Source organism: Folsomia candida, unplaced genomic scaffold, assembly GCF_002217175.1.
Source record: "Folsomia candida strain VU population unplaced genomic scaffold, ASM221717v1 Fcan01_Sc046, whole genome shotgun sequence".
Taxonomy (NCBI): domain Eukaryota; kingdom Metazoa; phylum Arthropoda; class Collembola; order Entomobryomorpha; family Isotomidae; genus Folsomia; species Folsomia candida.
This window is the reverse complement of record NW_019091238.1, coordinates 822,320-837,774: the sequence shown is the minus strand read 5'-3', so window position 1 is coordinate 837,774 and position 15,455 is coordinate 822,320. Positions and strand designations below refer to the sequence as shown.

The window sequence follows — 15,455 nt, the reverse complement described above, 5'->3', positions numbered from 1 at the left end:
TTTACTCAATCTTGACTAAACTTTAATCAAATTTATTTAGAGTGTAGTCATAAATGGTTAGGATTAAAATAGTTCGATAACATTTCCAGACATTAAAGAATGTCGCTAATCGGATTTCTTTGTTAGGAAAGCCATTTTCCGTATCCAGTCAGAGCGTATAATTTAATTTAATTGACAAAACATGCTTGCTAAACAAATGCAGTACATAACACAAAATAACAGAAACAAAACATTGAGGGCATTCATTTTGAGTTCGCATCGTTAGCAATGTTCGCAAAAATATAAAGTTCGCAAGTTCGCAAAAAAATTTCTTGAAAATTGCTTTGCGAAATTGCGCATCTCCAAGGCTAGTATTTACTTCGCAAAATATTTCTTGCTAATTTTGAATAGAAAAAGTCCACAAATCTCCACTAGTTACCAAAGTTTTGCCATTTTAATTTTCGAAATTTCTGAAATGGTGAATTTCAAGCACAAAACTTCGGTAACTATTGGAAATTAACGTAATTACCCCACTGAAAAATTCGAGACATTTGAACAAAATTGTCCGAACTTTGTCATGTGTCTTCATTACGTTGCTTCGCAAAATTCGCAATTTCGAAAAAGTTATGTTGCGATGCGAACATACGAACTTGTAATGCATACCCCGATTATAAAATCAAATATCGTTAAGAATTTTAAATACCGTTAAATATCACAAAAAATCCCACCTAGGGGCCCCGAATTGGCTTTATCCGCCACTGGATGCATTATCCATAAATTAACAGACTTGGGAGAAGTATTTGCATCCGAAAAGGAGAAAGTCCCCTAACTTTAAGAAATTTTACATTTTCCAAATATTTGTGCACATTTTCTCCTCTTTGGGTGCAAATTGCTCTGCCAAAGTTGTCCATTTGAAGGTTGTTTCTTGTGCCGATTTCATGCCAAGTAATCAAAGTTATGATAAATTGACACAATTTTGGTGAAAACTGGAAAGCATACATACGGCCGGGGACATTCATACATTCTTAACCTAACTAATTTGTTCTCTTGCAAGTGATGATGGAAACGCAAAATTGCTGAATTTCAACTTCAACGCGCTACAGCTCGGCTCAAGTACGAATTGTCAGATTAGCAGCTTTTGCCAGTCCTTCTGTACCAAGTGGAATTTGGTCGCTACTTGTCCCACGTCAGGATCTTCATCTACCGATTGCAACTGTAATTTGGCCAGTCTTGGGTGAAAAGCAGAATTTCGGATCCAAACATGTAGATTATGTACATTTACATTTATGAATTTAAAACAAATAGAGACACATTTGTAATTTAAACGTTAAAATAAATATCCCACATGCATCCAAACGTTACTGGCATTTTGCATCCAATTTTTATGTACTATGTGTAGCTTCCTATTTCCAAATGATTCTGCATTCTTGTAATTAACAAACTTTATGGCAAATTCATTATGACAGATTTTTAGTGTAGCACGCTTCGCTATTAACAATTGTTTGGATGGGAATTAAAAACATTGGAACAAATGGTGGGAATTTTTGCACGGAATAAGATTTAGATCTTTGGATGTTTAAATAGGTACAGATAAGCATCTGTACTGGACGATCGTCCAGTTGTGTTTGCTCAAAGTCTTATCCGCAATCAAACCGATTATGTCAAGTCTTGCTGGCAAGGCCATATTCCTTAGATGATGGTAAATATAGGTACACTCTGAACCAATCTATCGTAATACAACGATACATGCAAATGAGAAAGTTATTTTCCATAGGCTATGCAGATAGTTATTTACGTACCTTTATCTGGTTTCACGCCTCAATCAAAATTGTTTTAAGATCGTGTAAGCTTTCTGACGCAAACGAAGCTTGTGTTGCTCACTTACCTAGAGCTAAGGTTAGTCGACGTGGATAATAGGGCTAGTTTTCTTCATGACATACTGTTTACCTGGGGGGCAATGGAACTACAAGCTGGAAATGGCACCCGTTCAAGTCCTTAATGCATTTATGGACTTTGAAACCAAGGTTTTGAAAGGTACTGGATGCAAATATGGCGATTTTTTAAATGTGTTTCTTTATAACTCACAATGGAGGTCTCCCAACGTATGCTCTCAGATTTGGACCAAATTAGCGTCAATAGATCACAACTATCATTAGTATGAAATTTGCAAATGGAACTATCTGCCAATGCGTAGGTTTTGGGAGGATATTTGCATTTAAAAGTGGGAAAAATTGGCAGAAAATTTGGAAAATAAAAATTTGCGAGCCTTTTGGCCCGTTTTGCCCCCTTTTGCAAATATCTTTGCAAAACCTGCGCATTGGCAGATAGTTCCATTTGCAAATTTCGTACTAATTATAGTTGTGATCGATTGACGCTAGTTTGGTCCAAATCTGTGAGCATACGTTGGGAGACCTCCATTGTCAGAACAACTTCTAACATCTCCCAAATTCATGATGACACTACATATGTACGTGTTAAGCCCAATGTTACTGTGGTCGCTTGCTAAGCTGGTTTGACTAATTAATGGGATCTGCGCTATGTCTTGATGTATGTATGTACTTACACTCTCAGTTTTCGCCATAAGTACATATAAATATTTATATATATATATATATATTTATATATATATAATATGTACTGTGGATGAAGTTCTAACCCTGCAGACTTATTACACCGCTTTGTAGCATTAATTTCACGACGTCACCGGTCAAAAAAATTTTTTCCTCCAAACTGGTCCAAAATAAAAGTCTAGCATGGGAATAGTATAGAAAAATTATTTTTAGCGTTCTATGACCCCTGGGTCATGAATTAAGGGCCCCTGAAGGGTCAAATAGCGTTCCCTGATAACCCCATGCAAATGGGGTATCAAATTAATCCCCTGGACCAGGGGAACCAGAAAAATATTTTTATAAATTTTTATGACCCTTGAGTCGTGAACTAGGAGCCCTTGAAGGGTTAAATATCATTCCCTCACAACTAAAGGCAAGTGGGGTATCAAATTAATCCCCTGGACAAGGGGAACCCAAAAAATATTTTTCTGGATTTTTTTGACCCTCAGGTCAAGAGTTAAGGGCCCCCGAAGGGTCAAAATAGTAACCATGGTAACCCCATGCAAGTGGGGTATCAAATTAATCCCCTGGCAAAGGGCAAGCATAAAAATATTTTCCTGATTCCCCTGGTCCAGGGGATTAATTTGATACCCCATTCACCTTAGTTACCATGGTTACTATGTTGACCCTTCAGGGACCCTTAACTCTTGACCTATAGGTCAAAAAAATTCAGGAAAATATTTTTATGCTTGCCCTTTGCCAGGGGATTAATTTGATACCCCACTTGCATGGGGTTACCATGGTTACTATTTTGACCCTTCGGGGGCCCTTAACTCTTGACCTGAGGGTCAAAAAAATCCAGAAAAATATTTTTTGGGTTCCCCTTGTCCAGGGGATTAATTTGATACCCCACTTGCCTTTAGTTGTGAGGGAATGATATTTAACCCTTCAAGGGCTCCTAGTTCACGACTCAAGGGTCATAAAAATTTATAAAAATATTTTTCTGGTTCCCCTGGTCCAGGGGATTAATTTGATACCCCATTTGCATGGGGTTATCAGGGAACGCTATTTGACCCTTCAGGGGCCCTTAATTCATGACCCAGGGGTCATAGAACGCTAAAAATAATTTTTCTATACTATTCCCATGCTAGACTTTTATTTTGGACCAGTTTGGAGGAAAAAATTTTTTTGACCGGTGACGTCGTGAAATTAATGCTACAAAGCGGTGTAATAAGTCTGCAGGGTTAGAACTTCATCCACAGTAGGTACACAAGCCAGAAAAAGAATGACAAACATAATTGCAAATTTGATGTTTTTACTTTGCTTCAATATATATCATAAATAAATATAAGCGACGGTGACACAACCAAGATTATTGTGGAATTCGTTTATTATACGACCTTGATCGATAGGCATGCATCATACACAGGCCCTACCTCCTGTTAAAAACTAGCTTTTTAATTAAACGTTGCTTACTTGGAAGTGTGTTTCTATCCTGCTGATGGATGATTATAATCATACATAAGTTGTAAACAAAAAATCCAGTCGCTGGTCGTTTAGCTCTATTAAGGGGTGAAACCCCTTTATAAAATCGTTATGTCCGTCTGTCTGTCTGTCCGTCCGTCTGTCTGTTGGCGCTATAACTTTCGAACGCAATGACATAAAGACTTGAAATTTGGAACATAAACTCATTGCACCAAGGGGACGAAGTGATTAGAATTTGGGGGTCATAGGTCAAAAGGTCACGGCGCCAGGTCATAAGGTCATAATATTTTAAATGACAAATGGGTCGTGTGAGGTGTCAAATTGATAGGGTTTTCAACGCTCTGTCCAATGGGATAGGCCATTTTGACCTGCGACGCTCCCGTGACCGTGGGGACGAGGTCAAAGGTCAAAATGTCGAAATTTTTGTTTGAGTTCGAAGTTATAATGATCACATGCAAATACATGCATGACTTTGTTTCACCCCTTGGTTACAGTCGTTTGTAACGGTTTATTATGTTATTAAATATAAGATGTAATAATACGAATAAACAAATTCACGTATGACTAAAAATCCAGTTAGAAATAGAGAAACAACTTTCTCCACACAACTGTCCCAAAATTAAGCCATTGGCTTTAATTTATAGACTATGGTTTAATATATGCTATATTACGCAACCTTTCCGCTTAAAATTTAAAATTTATTTATTGATTTACCAGCTACGGACATAGCTAAATTCATACTTATGTATGTATACCTAAATGCATTTTGATGCGTCCGCATTTCACAAATAGTTGTAGTTTTGCCAAGTATAATAATCCGGGTTGAAGGACTGGTTGGTTGGTACTTGCCAAAACTCGTCGATGCTTTCGCTCCCCTGTTGCGGCACTTGAGACATGACGGACCACGCCCCCTTCTCGTTTATACAACTCGACAACATGAATGCGGTTCCCGTTCCGGTCGTGTCGGAAATGTGGTCGGTCCATGAAATCACGGCGTCCCATCGTTCTATTAAAACCAAATATGTATGCGCAAAATCACAACTTTGCCTTGGAAATTTGTACTAAATTGCCAAAAGAATTTTGATAAAATTCACATGTCAAATTTGAGTTCAATAATTTGGGAACGTCCACAAATTACGTCATAAGAAAAACCGATTTTTCGAGCATTAAAGCACCTGGCGTTCTATCCTACACATGTGAAATATAAATATTACATAAGAAGGACGGACGACGCAAAACCGGCCACCCATGTTTTTGTTTACGTAACACCTGGACGGTCCCTTCCCAAAGGTTTAATTCTAACCACCTTTTAGGGAATGGTGAAAAAATGGCCAAGGTAGCTTAACGTTACAGGGTAGCTTGTGCCACATAGTAAAAACGGGTGTAACGCGTTACGAGAGGGGGAAGGAAGATGTTAAAAAATCCACAGTTTTACGGCGTATTTTATGAACGTTCCCTCACATAAACCTTACGCAAGTATGACGGGCGTGTCCCCCTCGAGCAGAATGGAGTGTCGATTATCTGCGGAAGACAGAGTGGATGCGGGTGGCACGAGAATCGGGCAAATTCTTGAATTAAGATGGGCAACGTGGGGTACAAGACTGCCACCTGCTGGAGAGCGGTCTCAATCGAGTCCCAATCCAGGATAGGGAGAGCCTTCAAAGTCGACGTGATGACGTTCCAAAGCCCTTGAACAGTAAGTGCTCTTGGGGTGCAAATTAAATGAATATATTTCGCGCCATCATCAATTTTAACGGTCATGTCGTCCAGTGTGAAGTCCACGTTGGTGAACATCCCTTCAATCGCGGCCTGGTCGGGGGCACAGCTGCCGGAGAGGCACTCGTAAATGGAGCGGTACGTGAACTGATTTCCGTTCGAGAGGAAGTAAGAGCGAGGCGTTAGGACCTGAAAATAGATAAATTGAGATTTCATAGTAACGGAAAAAAATCAGACTGTAAACTTTAAATTCATACCCTCCCACAAGTCGATCCCATAGCGGGTCATTAAATTTAACGCATCACGCACCAGTAGTAAGCACGACGGTTAAAAATAGTGGCAACATTTGCGTTTTTGAAAAGTCACAATAGGGAGATTGCGGTTCTTTAAACTAAATGCTCACCTAAACGCGAAGTTTTTAATACTCCACACAATTACATATTTATGTGTTTAGAGTGATCGTGAAAATTTAGCTAAGACCCTTAATTCCCAATCTCCCTAATCAGGGTTGCAAGTGGTATATATCACCTGGTGAGATTTAGTTAGATTTAATGATTTATATCAATCATCTCAGTTGGGGCTGATTGAGAAATATGAGAAATAATGAGCTAAACTTGTAGTTCATGACCCCGTCCGCTAGGTGGCGCTAGTGCATGGCTCACAAATCTCACTATATCTCATATTTGTCATGTCTCACTATTTCTCATTATTTCTCAGTGAGATGAGATTTATGAAGGTGAGATGAGATTTCTGCAACCCTGTCCCTAATGTCACCGCGCTTGATTGGGCATAAAATTATTAAGCAAATAATTTGTATCCTTGCTTATCGTTTAAATTTTAAAATTTCGGACAGTGCAACGAAAATACTTGGGAACATGCTAAAAAAGTTGTTATAGATTTGTCCTAGATTTTGTTAAACATATAATTTTCAATTTGAGAAAGTCTAACTTACCCAAGCCAGATCTCGGATCGTTGCAAATCTATAAGAAACATTGGCCGCCGCGTCGATCCCTGCGCCCGGGCAAATTGTGGCGGTCGTCTCGATTACATTATTACTGCAGAGGGATGCCTCCCCCACGGTAAGACTGCCTAGGAGGAAAATACCCCCTAAAATTACAAGTTTGTCCAGGCCGGGCTTCATTTTTGCTGGATGGGAGCCAGAGGGCAATTTAGACTGAAATCAAGCTTCAATAAGTTCGTTTATAAATAGTTGGTTCAACCTCCAGTCTGAGCAATGGTTACCTGTGCATCAATCTTGATAATCCACACGCGCACTTGGTACCTAAATACTTCACCGTAATGGAAGAGATTAGTCGATAAGTACAAAAAATAAAAATGTGCATATGCAACCCTTGATAAGTACGAGTGCCGTTAATTGATCTGTATCCAGTTCACTGTCCTCTTGACAATGACTCCTGTATGTAATTGCTTATAACGCTCCTTGTACATTGTGCAGTCTAGCCATAACAAAGTACTTGATCTTTTTGGCACAAACAAAACACTTATCATTTTGAGACCGAACAAGTTGCCAGCTTCTTACACATAATTGTTTGAACTTGACCAAGTGTAAATTTAGCAGGAAAAGCGTTACGTTAATATTTAGTACGGTGCGCAAAATTTGCATTTTGACCTTTGCTTGCACTTGTCCAAAGTGGAGAACACTCACAAATGCAAGTGTTGCCAGGTCGGTGGGTGCTGTATAAAAGCTGGCACTTACCAAGCTAGGCAGTGCATTACCTGCCTGCCTTGAAGCCAAATATGGACAAAACTATGGAAATCATAATTTTGACGTTATTCCTCATCTTGGGGGGAACCTTTGCGGCACCCGTGGAAAATGGGAAACATATATTTCGAGATCCAAGTATGTATTTCAGATGACAAAATCTTTGTTTCATTGAAATTTTGACAATTTGATTCATATTTATTTATGTAGTTGCTCCTGGCTACGTGAAATTTGGCGACATGATTTTACCCGAGAATTTCACTCTGGACGGAAGAAATGCAATTCCCTACACGCAATTTAGGTGGCCCCAGGGACAAGTACCTTACGTAATTGATTCATCCGTTTGTAAGAAAGTCTTTTTTCATATGTATTTCGCGAGGGGCTTTGTGCATGCATATAATGTCTCCATTATAGTTAATACTGCACTCTAAGAAATGGGGTTACAATTATTACCAAAAATGTAAATGTTTACCGCCGTGGTTATAAATTTGTCATCGAGTGGTTACAATTGTCACTGACTAATTACAAAGTTTCGCCGATTCGGTATTGAATTGTCATCAGAGCTAATAAACTTATAACCAGTTGGTGACAAATTCATAACCAGGGTGGTAGAGTCATATAGGTTGACTTTTTGGTTATAACCGTAACCCCACTTCTACAAAAGGCGTCCAGACATAGTTTGCACAAATTCATAAATTAATTATGCGATGGTTTTTTTTTTGAGGTGGAGATTTCTAACATTTTTTATGTGAAAGCCCAAGTCTCAAGCTGCAGATTAACCTATCGGGATTCCGGTTTTGTCCGGCACTACGTGAAATGAGGCAAGGTCAAATTCGGAGAGGTGTCATTTTTTAATTTTCCAAATTAGTGCTCTGATCAAATGGCGTCGAACAAAAGATTTTTTTCTGAGGCCCTAATGCAGAAATCATCTTTGCAACTATTATCAAGGGACTTAACATGCTTTTCACTACATAAAACCACTTTTGTTTCATGCTTATCTTTTAAGTCCGTTTTGTAGTTTAAATTCATACTTGTCCTAATGGAATGCTCTCGTGAAGGCAACTCCTCAACTTTTAGGGCCCCCACATTTTACGACTTTGATGCTAAAAATCCCTATCGTTGTTTTAATCAAAGATGCTAATAGTATGTTATACTGGAAGTACTTTTGGAAAAGTTTTGACAAGTGGTTACACCTCACGAAGTGAGTTTTCATCAAACCCAATAATTTTTTTCCAAAGGTTCTCCTTGTAATTGAAGCCAAACTTCAGAATTAAGGAAGTAACCAAACGCAGTAATTTTATTATTTTGGCACTTGTACTTTGTAGGTAAAATAGTTCTGCGGCAGGGGACACAAAAAAGTTATTAAAATTTACTTTCAACGCAATTTGACCATTAATATTCCAAATTAGTTCACGATTTTTTAAGATTCCTCGTCCGCTGATTAGCTCGGGTCCTTCTCCAAAACTGGTTACCTAAAATCTTAACTGTTTTGTTTAATATTACTTAGGACACTTCCGGCTTTACCTTCAATCTTCATTTGACCCAGTGGGTCCGCTTTCAAGGCCAGGAGGTCAATTTTCCTGGGCACTGTTCGATTTATTACTTTTTTGGGCTAAATATCGGCGACGTTGGAGGGCCTACATTATGTGATTCATTCCGGATTCTTTCATTATTAGATACAATAATTATCTGGGGTTATAATACTTACAACTTTTCATCTCTGACCTCTTTGGTTATCATGCTGTATGAGTAGTTAAGTTTGGAAACTGTTTTTTTGCACCTTTCAACTCTGGGGGCACTGGAGGGGGCATTTTTCAAGTTATCGCTGTAAAACTTTAGAAAAAACATTTTGAGAGTATTATCTTGCAACTCGCCAAAAATCAGCTCAAAATTTAATGCCCCGCCAGAGATATTTAACTTAGAATTTGTGCAAACTAGCTGTGGACGCCTTTTGTACGAGTGTCCTTATAAATACATGCATACATTACCCGTATTATTTCTCGTGTGCGGTTAGATTACATATTTTTTTTGCATAACACCTCTATCGTATAATGTCATTTTGCATACTTCCCAATTATTCTAATTTTTCTACAGCCAGCTACACAAACCTAATCGGACAAGCCTTCCAAGATTACCATGCAAAAACGTGCATCCGATTTGTACCAAGAAGTAGTTTCCACAGGAACTATATCAGAATCTTTGCTGGGCAGGGGTGCTACTCGTATGTTGGGATGATAAATCAAGGACAGCAACCAGTCAGTCTGGGGCTTGGGTGCATGATCAAGGGGACAATAGTGCACGAACTCGGCCACGCGATTGGTTTCTTCCACGAGCAGAACAGGTCGGACCGAGACGATCATTTGATCATTTACTGGAACAATATCCAACAAGGTTTGCGTTTTAAATATTATGCAGTCGTAGAAATGTGGTGCTTATTTACACTCTTAGAAATGGGGTTACGATTATAACCAAAAAGTAAAAGTATGTTACTCTACCGCAGTGGTAATTAATTTGCCATCAAGGGATTACAATTGTCACCGAATAATTATAAAGTTTTACCGACTTGGTATTAAATGGTCACCAGGGCTAATAAATTTATAACCAATTGGTGACAAGTTCATAACCACGGCGGTAGAGTCATATACGTTTACTTTTTGGTTATAATCGCAACCCCATTCCTAAGAGTGTACTCATGCCGGTGTTGATTTCGCGGTATTAAAGTGACCACCGTTTGAAGTGCAGACGTTCATATTAATTAATCACGATTAATTAATCGCGATTAACTGATGGGGACTGGGGGTTAACAATCCTTAATGCTTTACCCAAGCATAAATTAGTATAGAATTAATCTTTAATCTCGACGAAGCGTGACTAAATTGCATGCAAATCCGTCACATCAGGATTAGAATTAAGCTGATCGCTATCACTAAATGTAACAAAATATGTAAAAATTAGGCTAATCCTGAATCAAGAATTGATCAGGATTGATCCGCAATCCGCAATTCTTATCCCCGAAGTCAAGGGGATTATTTATGAATTATTCTTCAACATTTGTCCCAGAAAATGGAATTATTTAATTAATCCCGGAGTGAAATTAATCCTTATGCAATCTTTAATCCAACAACCTAAACTATCATGACAGTGGGGGTCTATTAGCCAATGATCTCAGATTTTGGCTAAATTAGTGATAAGGGACTACACATTTAATTAATACGAAGTTTGCAAAAAGACACCGAAAAGCTCATCCAGCACTCGAGTCGGGCTGACAAAGTATGTGATATAAATATTTGCCTTAAAGAGGAGAAAATGAGCCATATATTTTTCAAATTATGCAGTTTTCAAATTTTTAAAAACATATGGCTGGTTGCAATAAAAGCCAGTATTAGTGATAATTTGTTTATTCAACATTTAAGAATTAATCATGGTTCACATAGGCCCAAAAAGGTACAAATTCACAACATTTTTCAGGCTCCTTCATCAAATACAAACCGTAAATCCTCTCATTATGAGACCTATTGCTGGTATTCTCCCCGATCACAATTCAACAGGAGGTTCAGTGAATCAGGATCAGTGATTAGTTAACACTAATCAAGATCTATAAACCCAAATTTAAGTGTTAACCAACTATGTAATAATTACCTTTCCCAGCTCGGGTGCAGTCATCCTTTCAGAAATGTACTTTCGTCAATTCTACCCAAAAATTTCACCTTGCCCCCAAAACATACTTGACCTCTAAAAGACAAGGGCTACCTCGAAAGGTCAAAGGTTGCCCCTTGACCCAAGTATGATGTATATTCGGACTCGTGAGGTCAGTATCCTTCCAAAAATATATGGTTTGTGGGGGTTCGGGCGAAAAAGTGCACCTGCAGAACCTGACCTTTGACCTCCATTTCCGGTCGAACCAGGTCACTTAGGGCTTAGGGACAAATACATTTTTTGATCAGCACCTCGAGGTGTACAACATATCAAAATTTGGGGCAAACATCAGGGCGGGGGATTTCCTCAAGAAGGGTGTGTCCTCCTTTGCGAATTTTTCCCATTGAAAAATTGCCCATTGTAGCGTGACATTTAAACAACCCTGCATATGTATTTCGAACAGACTGACATGACCTTGAAGGATTACACCGTTCTTCCCTCAACCGCCATAATTGCAGCTTCCATCCCACTCCCGAACACGATCTGCGCCGTGTACCAGACCCGGGGCCCTATGTATGCTTCAGCGTCCCTCGTGTTGTGGGAAGTGCAGGCGATTGTTGTAAATTGCGACGTACTTGGGACACCACCAACTTTTCGGACAGACCCTATTTCTGCGCCAAGTTGGAAATCTTGGACCACGTGAGTCCTCGAAGTGTATTTGCCCGCCAAATCACCAGCACGTGTTTGCTCGAGAAGCCTCCCCGAGAAGTTGACTGGATGACGGCACCCATCTATCGGGGGCTACGGGCGACCAATGGCCAATCCTTTGTCGGGAGAATATTTCTAGCAATGAGATCGTTACCAATGACATCGTGAAAGAAAAGTACGGATTGGCTGGAAGTTAGGGTTGTTAATATGTCATTTGTCATGACATGTCGACATGTCATAAATGTCATAAATGTCACAAATGTCTGACATTTAAAACATCGTGTCAATGTCAATATTTTTCAATGTGTCAATTTGTCAAATGTCATGACATGTCGTGACACATTGGCATGGACATTTTGGACATTTATGACATTTACAAAAAAACCGCCCTCTACGAACGTACGTGGAACCACGGTAGCAGAAATATTTTCTACTTTCCATTCTAACCATCTGTTTTATAATATTGAAATCAACAAGTAATTATATATTTATGTTCAAAAACTTGTTTTAAAACACCCAAAGTTTATTGAATTGTGTTTTTGGTTCATCTCTCACTCGGTTGAAGTTACTCTTGTAGCAAGAGTGTGGCGACAATTGTGACCCACATAATGAAGTCATAAGGGAAGAGGCGATAAGCATGTTTCTATGTAGTAAAATAATACTAACGAAGTCATATATCCTAACGACGATCTCCACATTTTAATCGGGTTTTCTATTTTTGTGTCTTATCTTTCCCCTGTTTCATGTATCCAAATGGCGATTATAAGACCTATTAATCGTCGGGTGTTTTCTAGAAAATTCTATTGCTTATTAAAGCGAATAATTAATTTTAAAAATGAAGGAAGGTTTATAAAGTTAGGAGGTCAGAATTTTTATTTTTTTCCCTTTTTAGCCCGAGTCAGGGCTTATGTAACCGTCATGTCCGTCCGTCCGTCCGTAAGCACGATAAAGCCAAAACGGCTGAACCGATTGACTTGAAATTTTTACCATATGCATATTGGGCAAAGTTAGGAATCAAGTTCGAAGATGAGCGAAATCGGTCCACTGGTTGACCGGTGGGGATCGTCGGAGTAGGTGGGGTATTACGCATCAAAATTTCAAATCGTCCTAGAAAGCTGAAATTTGGTACTTAGGTTGCTAATGGCTTCTAATTCACAAAAATTCATTCAGGTTGGACAAATTTTTAGAAATTGATTTAAAAGCATGAAATCAGGCATGGTAATACTTAATAGGTTGGCAATATTATTTATGTCGGTCAGGTCGGAGAAAAATTTAGAAATCTGACTTATCGAGTCAGGGACTCTGTCCCTGACTCGGGCTATATGGAGTCTGCACTGTAGATTTTTTAAATTATACTTATTATCAAGCAGCATCCCAATATTTCCAGAAAAATAGTCTTCGTTTTTCTTTATTATTTTGAACTTGAATTTAATAAAGTAGTGCTTATGTTAATAAGTAGTATATCTTATTCCATGGTATGTATCTCTTGTATTAATTTATCAAATTAAAGATATACCGAAGGAATAATATTATGCAAACTGCAATCTAGTTTTCACGGACCAGAGGGAAGACAAAATTGTGGTCTATTGTCGACAGGTTATAGTCACGATGAGTATTGCCACTTATTTACGTTATTTGTCATAAATGTCATAAATGTCCAATTTGTTCGTCATATTTGTCATCACGTCATTTTTAAGTTTTTAATTTTTCAGTAAATATGTACGTCACGTGTGTTTGGACTCTTAAGATATTTTCCCTTGGTGATAAATAATGTAAATATGTACGTCCTCAATCATGGCACCAAAATAAAGCACCATCGTATTTATGTACATACCCGGCTGACGATTTTTTCTCAAATTATTTAGAATGAAATTAATACCCCGTTCCCATTTTATGAGGCGTAATTCATTTTGAAAATCAAATGTTACCTGAGGTTCTCCAACACATTCTAAAACTTCTGAGTCCACTCGTGGTGAAAAATATGGAAGAAATGTTAAAATGAAGAAATTTATAAGTCTTATTCGACCCATTGTTAGAAATTTAAGTTAATTGGATTTAAGCACGGCGAATTGTGTAGCGTTGATCTACTGACTCCTTTACATTGACGTCGCAGCCTTTTTATTACGACCCCACTCGCAGATTTATCCCACTTTAAAAAATTCCAGCAGTTATTGGATGTCACTTTACCAGGAAATAATCAGGTCAATTAAATATTGAGCGACCCGATAAGACCAAAATTAATTTATTTTCTCGGTAAATGCATCTTTTGTTAAGTGGCGAGGTAATAAATCGTTGAAAAGTAGTGCTATTTATCTTTATTTGTTAATTGAGTGACAGGTGTGATAAAATGTGCAGAATTTCAACGAATCCTATTTTCAGTGGTGTAATTGGTTACGCAATTCACCATGTTTGCATAACTGTCTAATTCTTATCATCAATTCATTAATCGATCATAGTCATCAACTTTTGGAATTCATGCGAAAGTGAGGGTTACAAACCAGTGAGTTTTTGTCACCTGAATGAGGAATTTTTGCAAATCAATTTCCAGCTTAAGTTAGGAGCACAGTGTGGATCTAATGTCTATGACCAGTATGCTCTTATGACGCTGTTAAAAAAATCAATAGTGTATTACACAGAGGTGGGCAAGATCAAAGTTTTCGGAGATCGAGATAAAAAATCAAGATCATTTTTTCGTTTCTCATAAGATAAAGATCGCAGATCAAGATAAATCTGCCGAATACTTAAGATACACTAGGGAGCAATAGTATTCGGGCAAGACCAACCTCAAAATTCAAATGTCAATGACGGAGTAACTGGTGAAGGTATTGATTTGAAATCTTCTGCAATTTATGCACCATTTAGTTGTCTTTCAGTGGTACGATGCCAATTTTGAAAAAACGTTCCAATCTCCACGTGACCCAATTAACAGTAAAAAAAGTCAAAAAAAGAGAGCAAAATTATTCGGGCATAATTAGCTTTTATTCAATATCGACATGTATACTTTGATTGAACATCCAAAGTTGTAGTCAATGATGTGTTGATCCTATATTGCTTCGAATAACAGCATTACAATGGCCTTTAATACATGCCACCAATTTTGAGACGATTTCTCTACCAGCGTTTCGCATAGTTCAAAATTTTTCAAAATTCAGTTCGCCCACGCCTGAAATTTTGAATCTTGATTTTTCTTTTCGACATAGTTCCAAAGAGATCCAATGGGATTAAGTTCTGTGCTTCGTGGTGGCCATTACAACACTTTAATGTGTCTTTTTTCAAGATAATCACTGGTTGGTTTCACTTTTTGCTTGGGGCCATCTCCTTTTGCAATGTGGATAGTCGACCCTGAGCGTGTAAGGTGGTAAAAATTTTCATATTTCATATGGCTAGACCCTGAAATTTTTGTCAGACCATTCGATATGCTAATATTGTTCCTGCAAAACATTGACCCAATTAAAATTTCGTCCTTTCTCTTGATCTCGTTTGCTGAATAATTGTTTTTTCCTAGCTCCAAAATTTATAAGTCCGGCAGTTTTCAGGGTTCTCGCTTTTCGAAATCAACTTGCCGATTATCCAAGTTCATTTTGGTCCTCGGTTGCGGTATTGGGTCTTGAACGCCTTGGCATGACTTTCATTTTTCTAACGATGGCTTGCTATAATTT

General features: G+C 38.2%; 2 protein-coding genes across 2 annotated transcripts; one reads left to right on the top strand and one right to left on the bottom strand.

The window, feature by feature from the left end:
* Nucleotides 1-4,493: 4,493 nt before the first annotated feature.
* On the bottom strand, nucleotides 4,494-6,911 carry LOC110861849. Its single transcript, XM_022110983.2, has 3 exons — nucleotides 6,682-6,911; nucleotides 5,486-5,918; nucleotides 4,494-5,019 (listed from the first exon to the last, which is right to left on the bottom strand). Exons 1-3 carry the CDS (start codon nucleotides 6,868-6,870, stop codon nucleotides 4,796-4,798), a joined length of 846 nt encoding a protein of 281 aa, XP_021966675.1. The 5' UTR covers nucleotides 6,871-6,911; the 3' UTR covers nucleotides 4,494-4,795.
* Nucleotides 6,912-7,450: 539 nt separating this feature from the next.
* Nucleotides 7,451-12,465, top strand: LOC110861850 (zinc metalloproteinase nas-4). Its single transcript, XM_022110984.2, has 4 exons — nucleotides 7,451-7,590; nucleotides 7,663-7,797; nucleotides 9,547-9,843; nucleotides 11,552-12,465. Exons 1-4 carry the CDS (start codon nucleotides 7,488-7,490, stop codon nucleotides 11,554-11,556), a joined length of 540 nt encoding a protein of 179 aa, XP_021966676.1. The 5' UTR covers nucleotides 7,451-7,487; the 3' UTR covers nucleotides 11,557-12,465.
* Nucleotides 12,466-15,455: the final 2,990 nt, after the last annotated feature.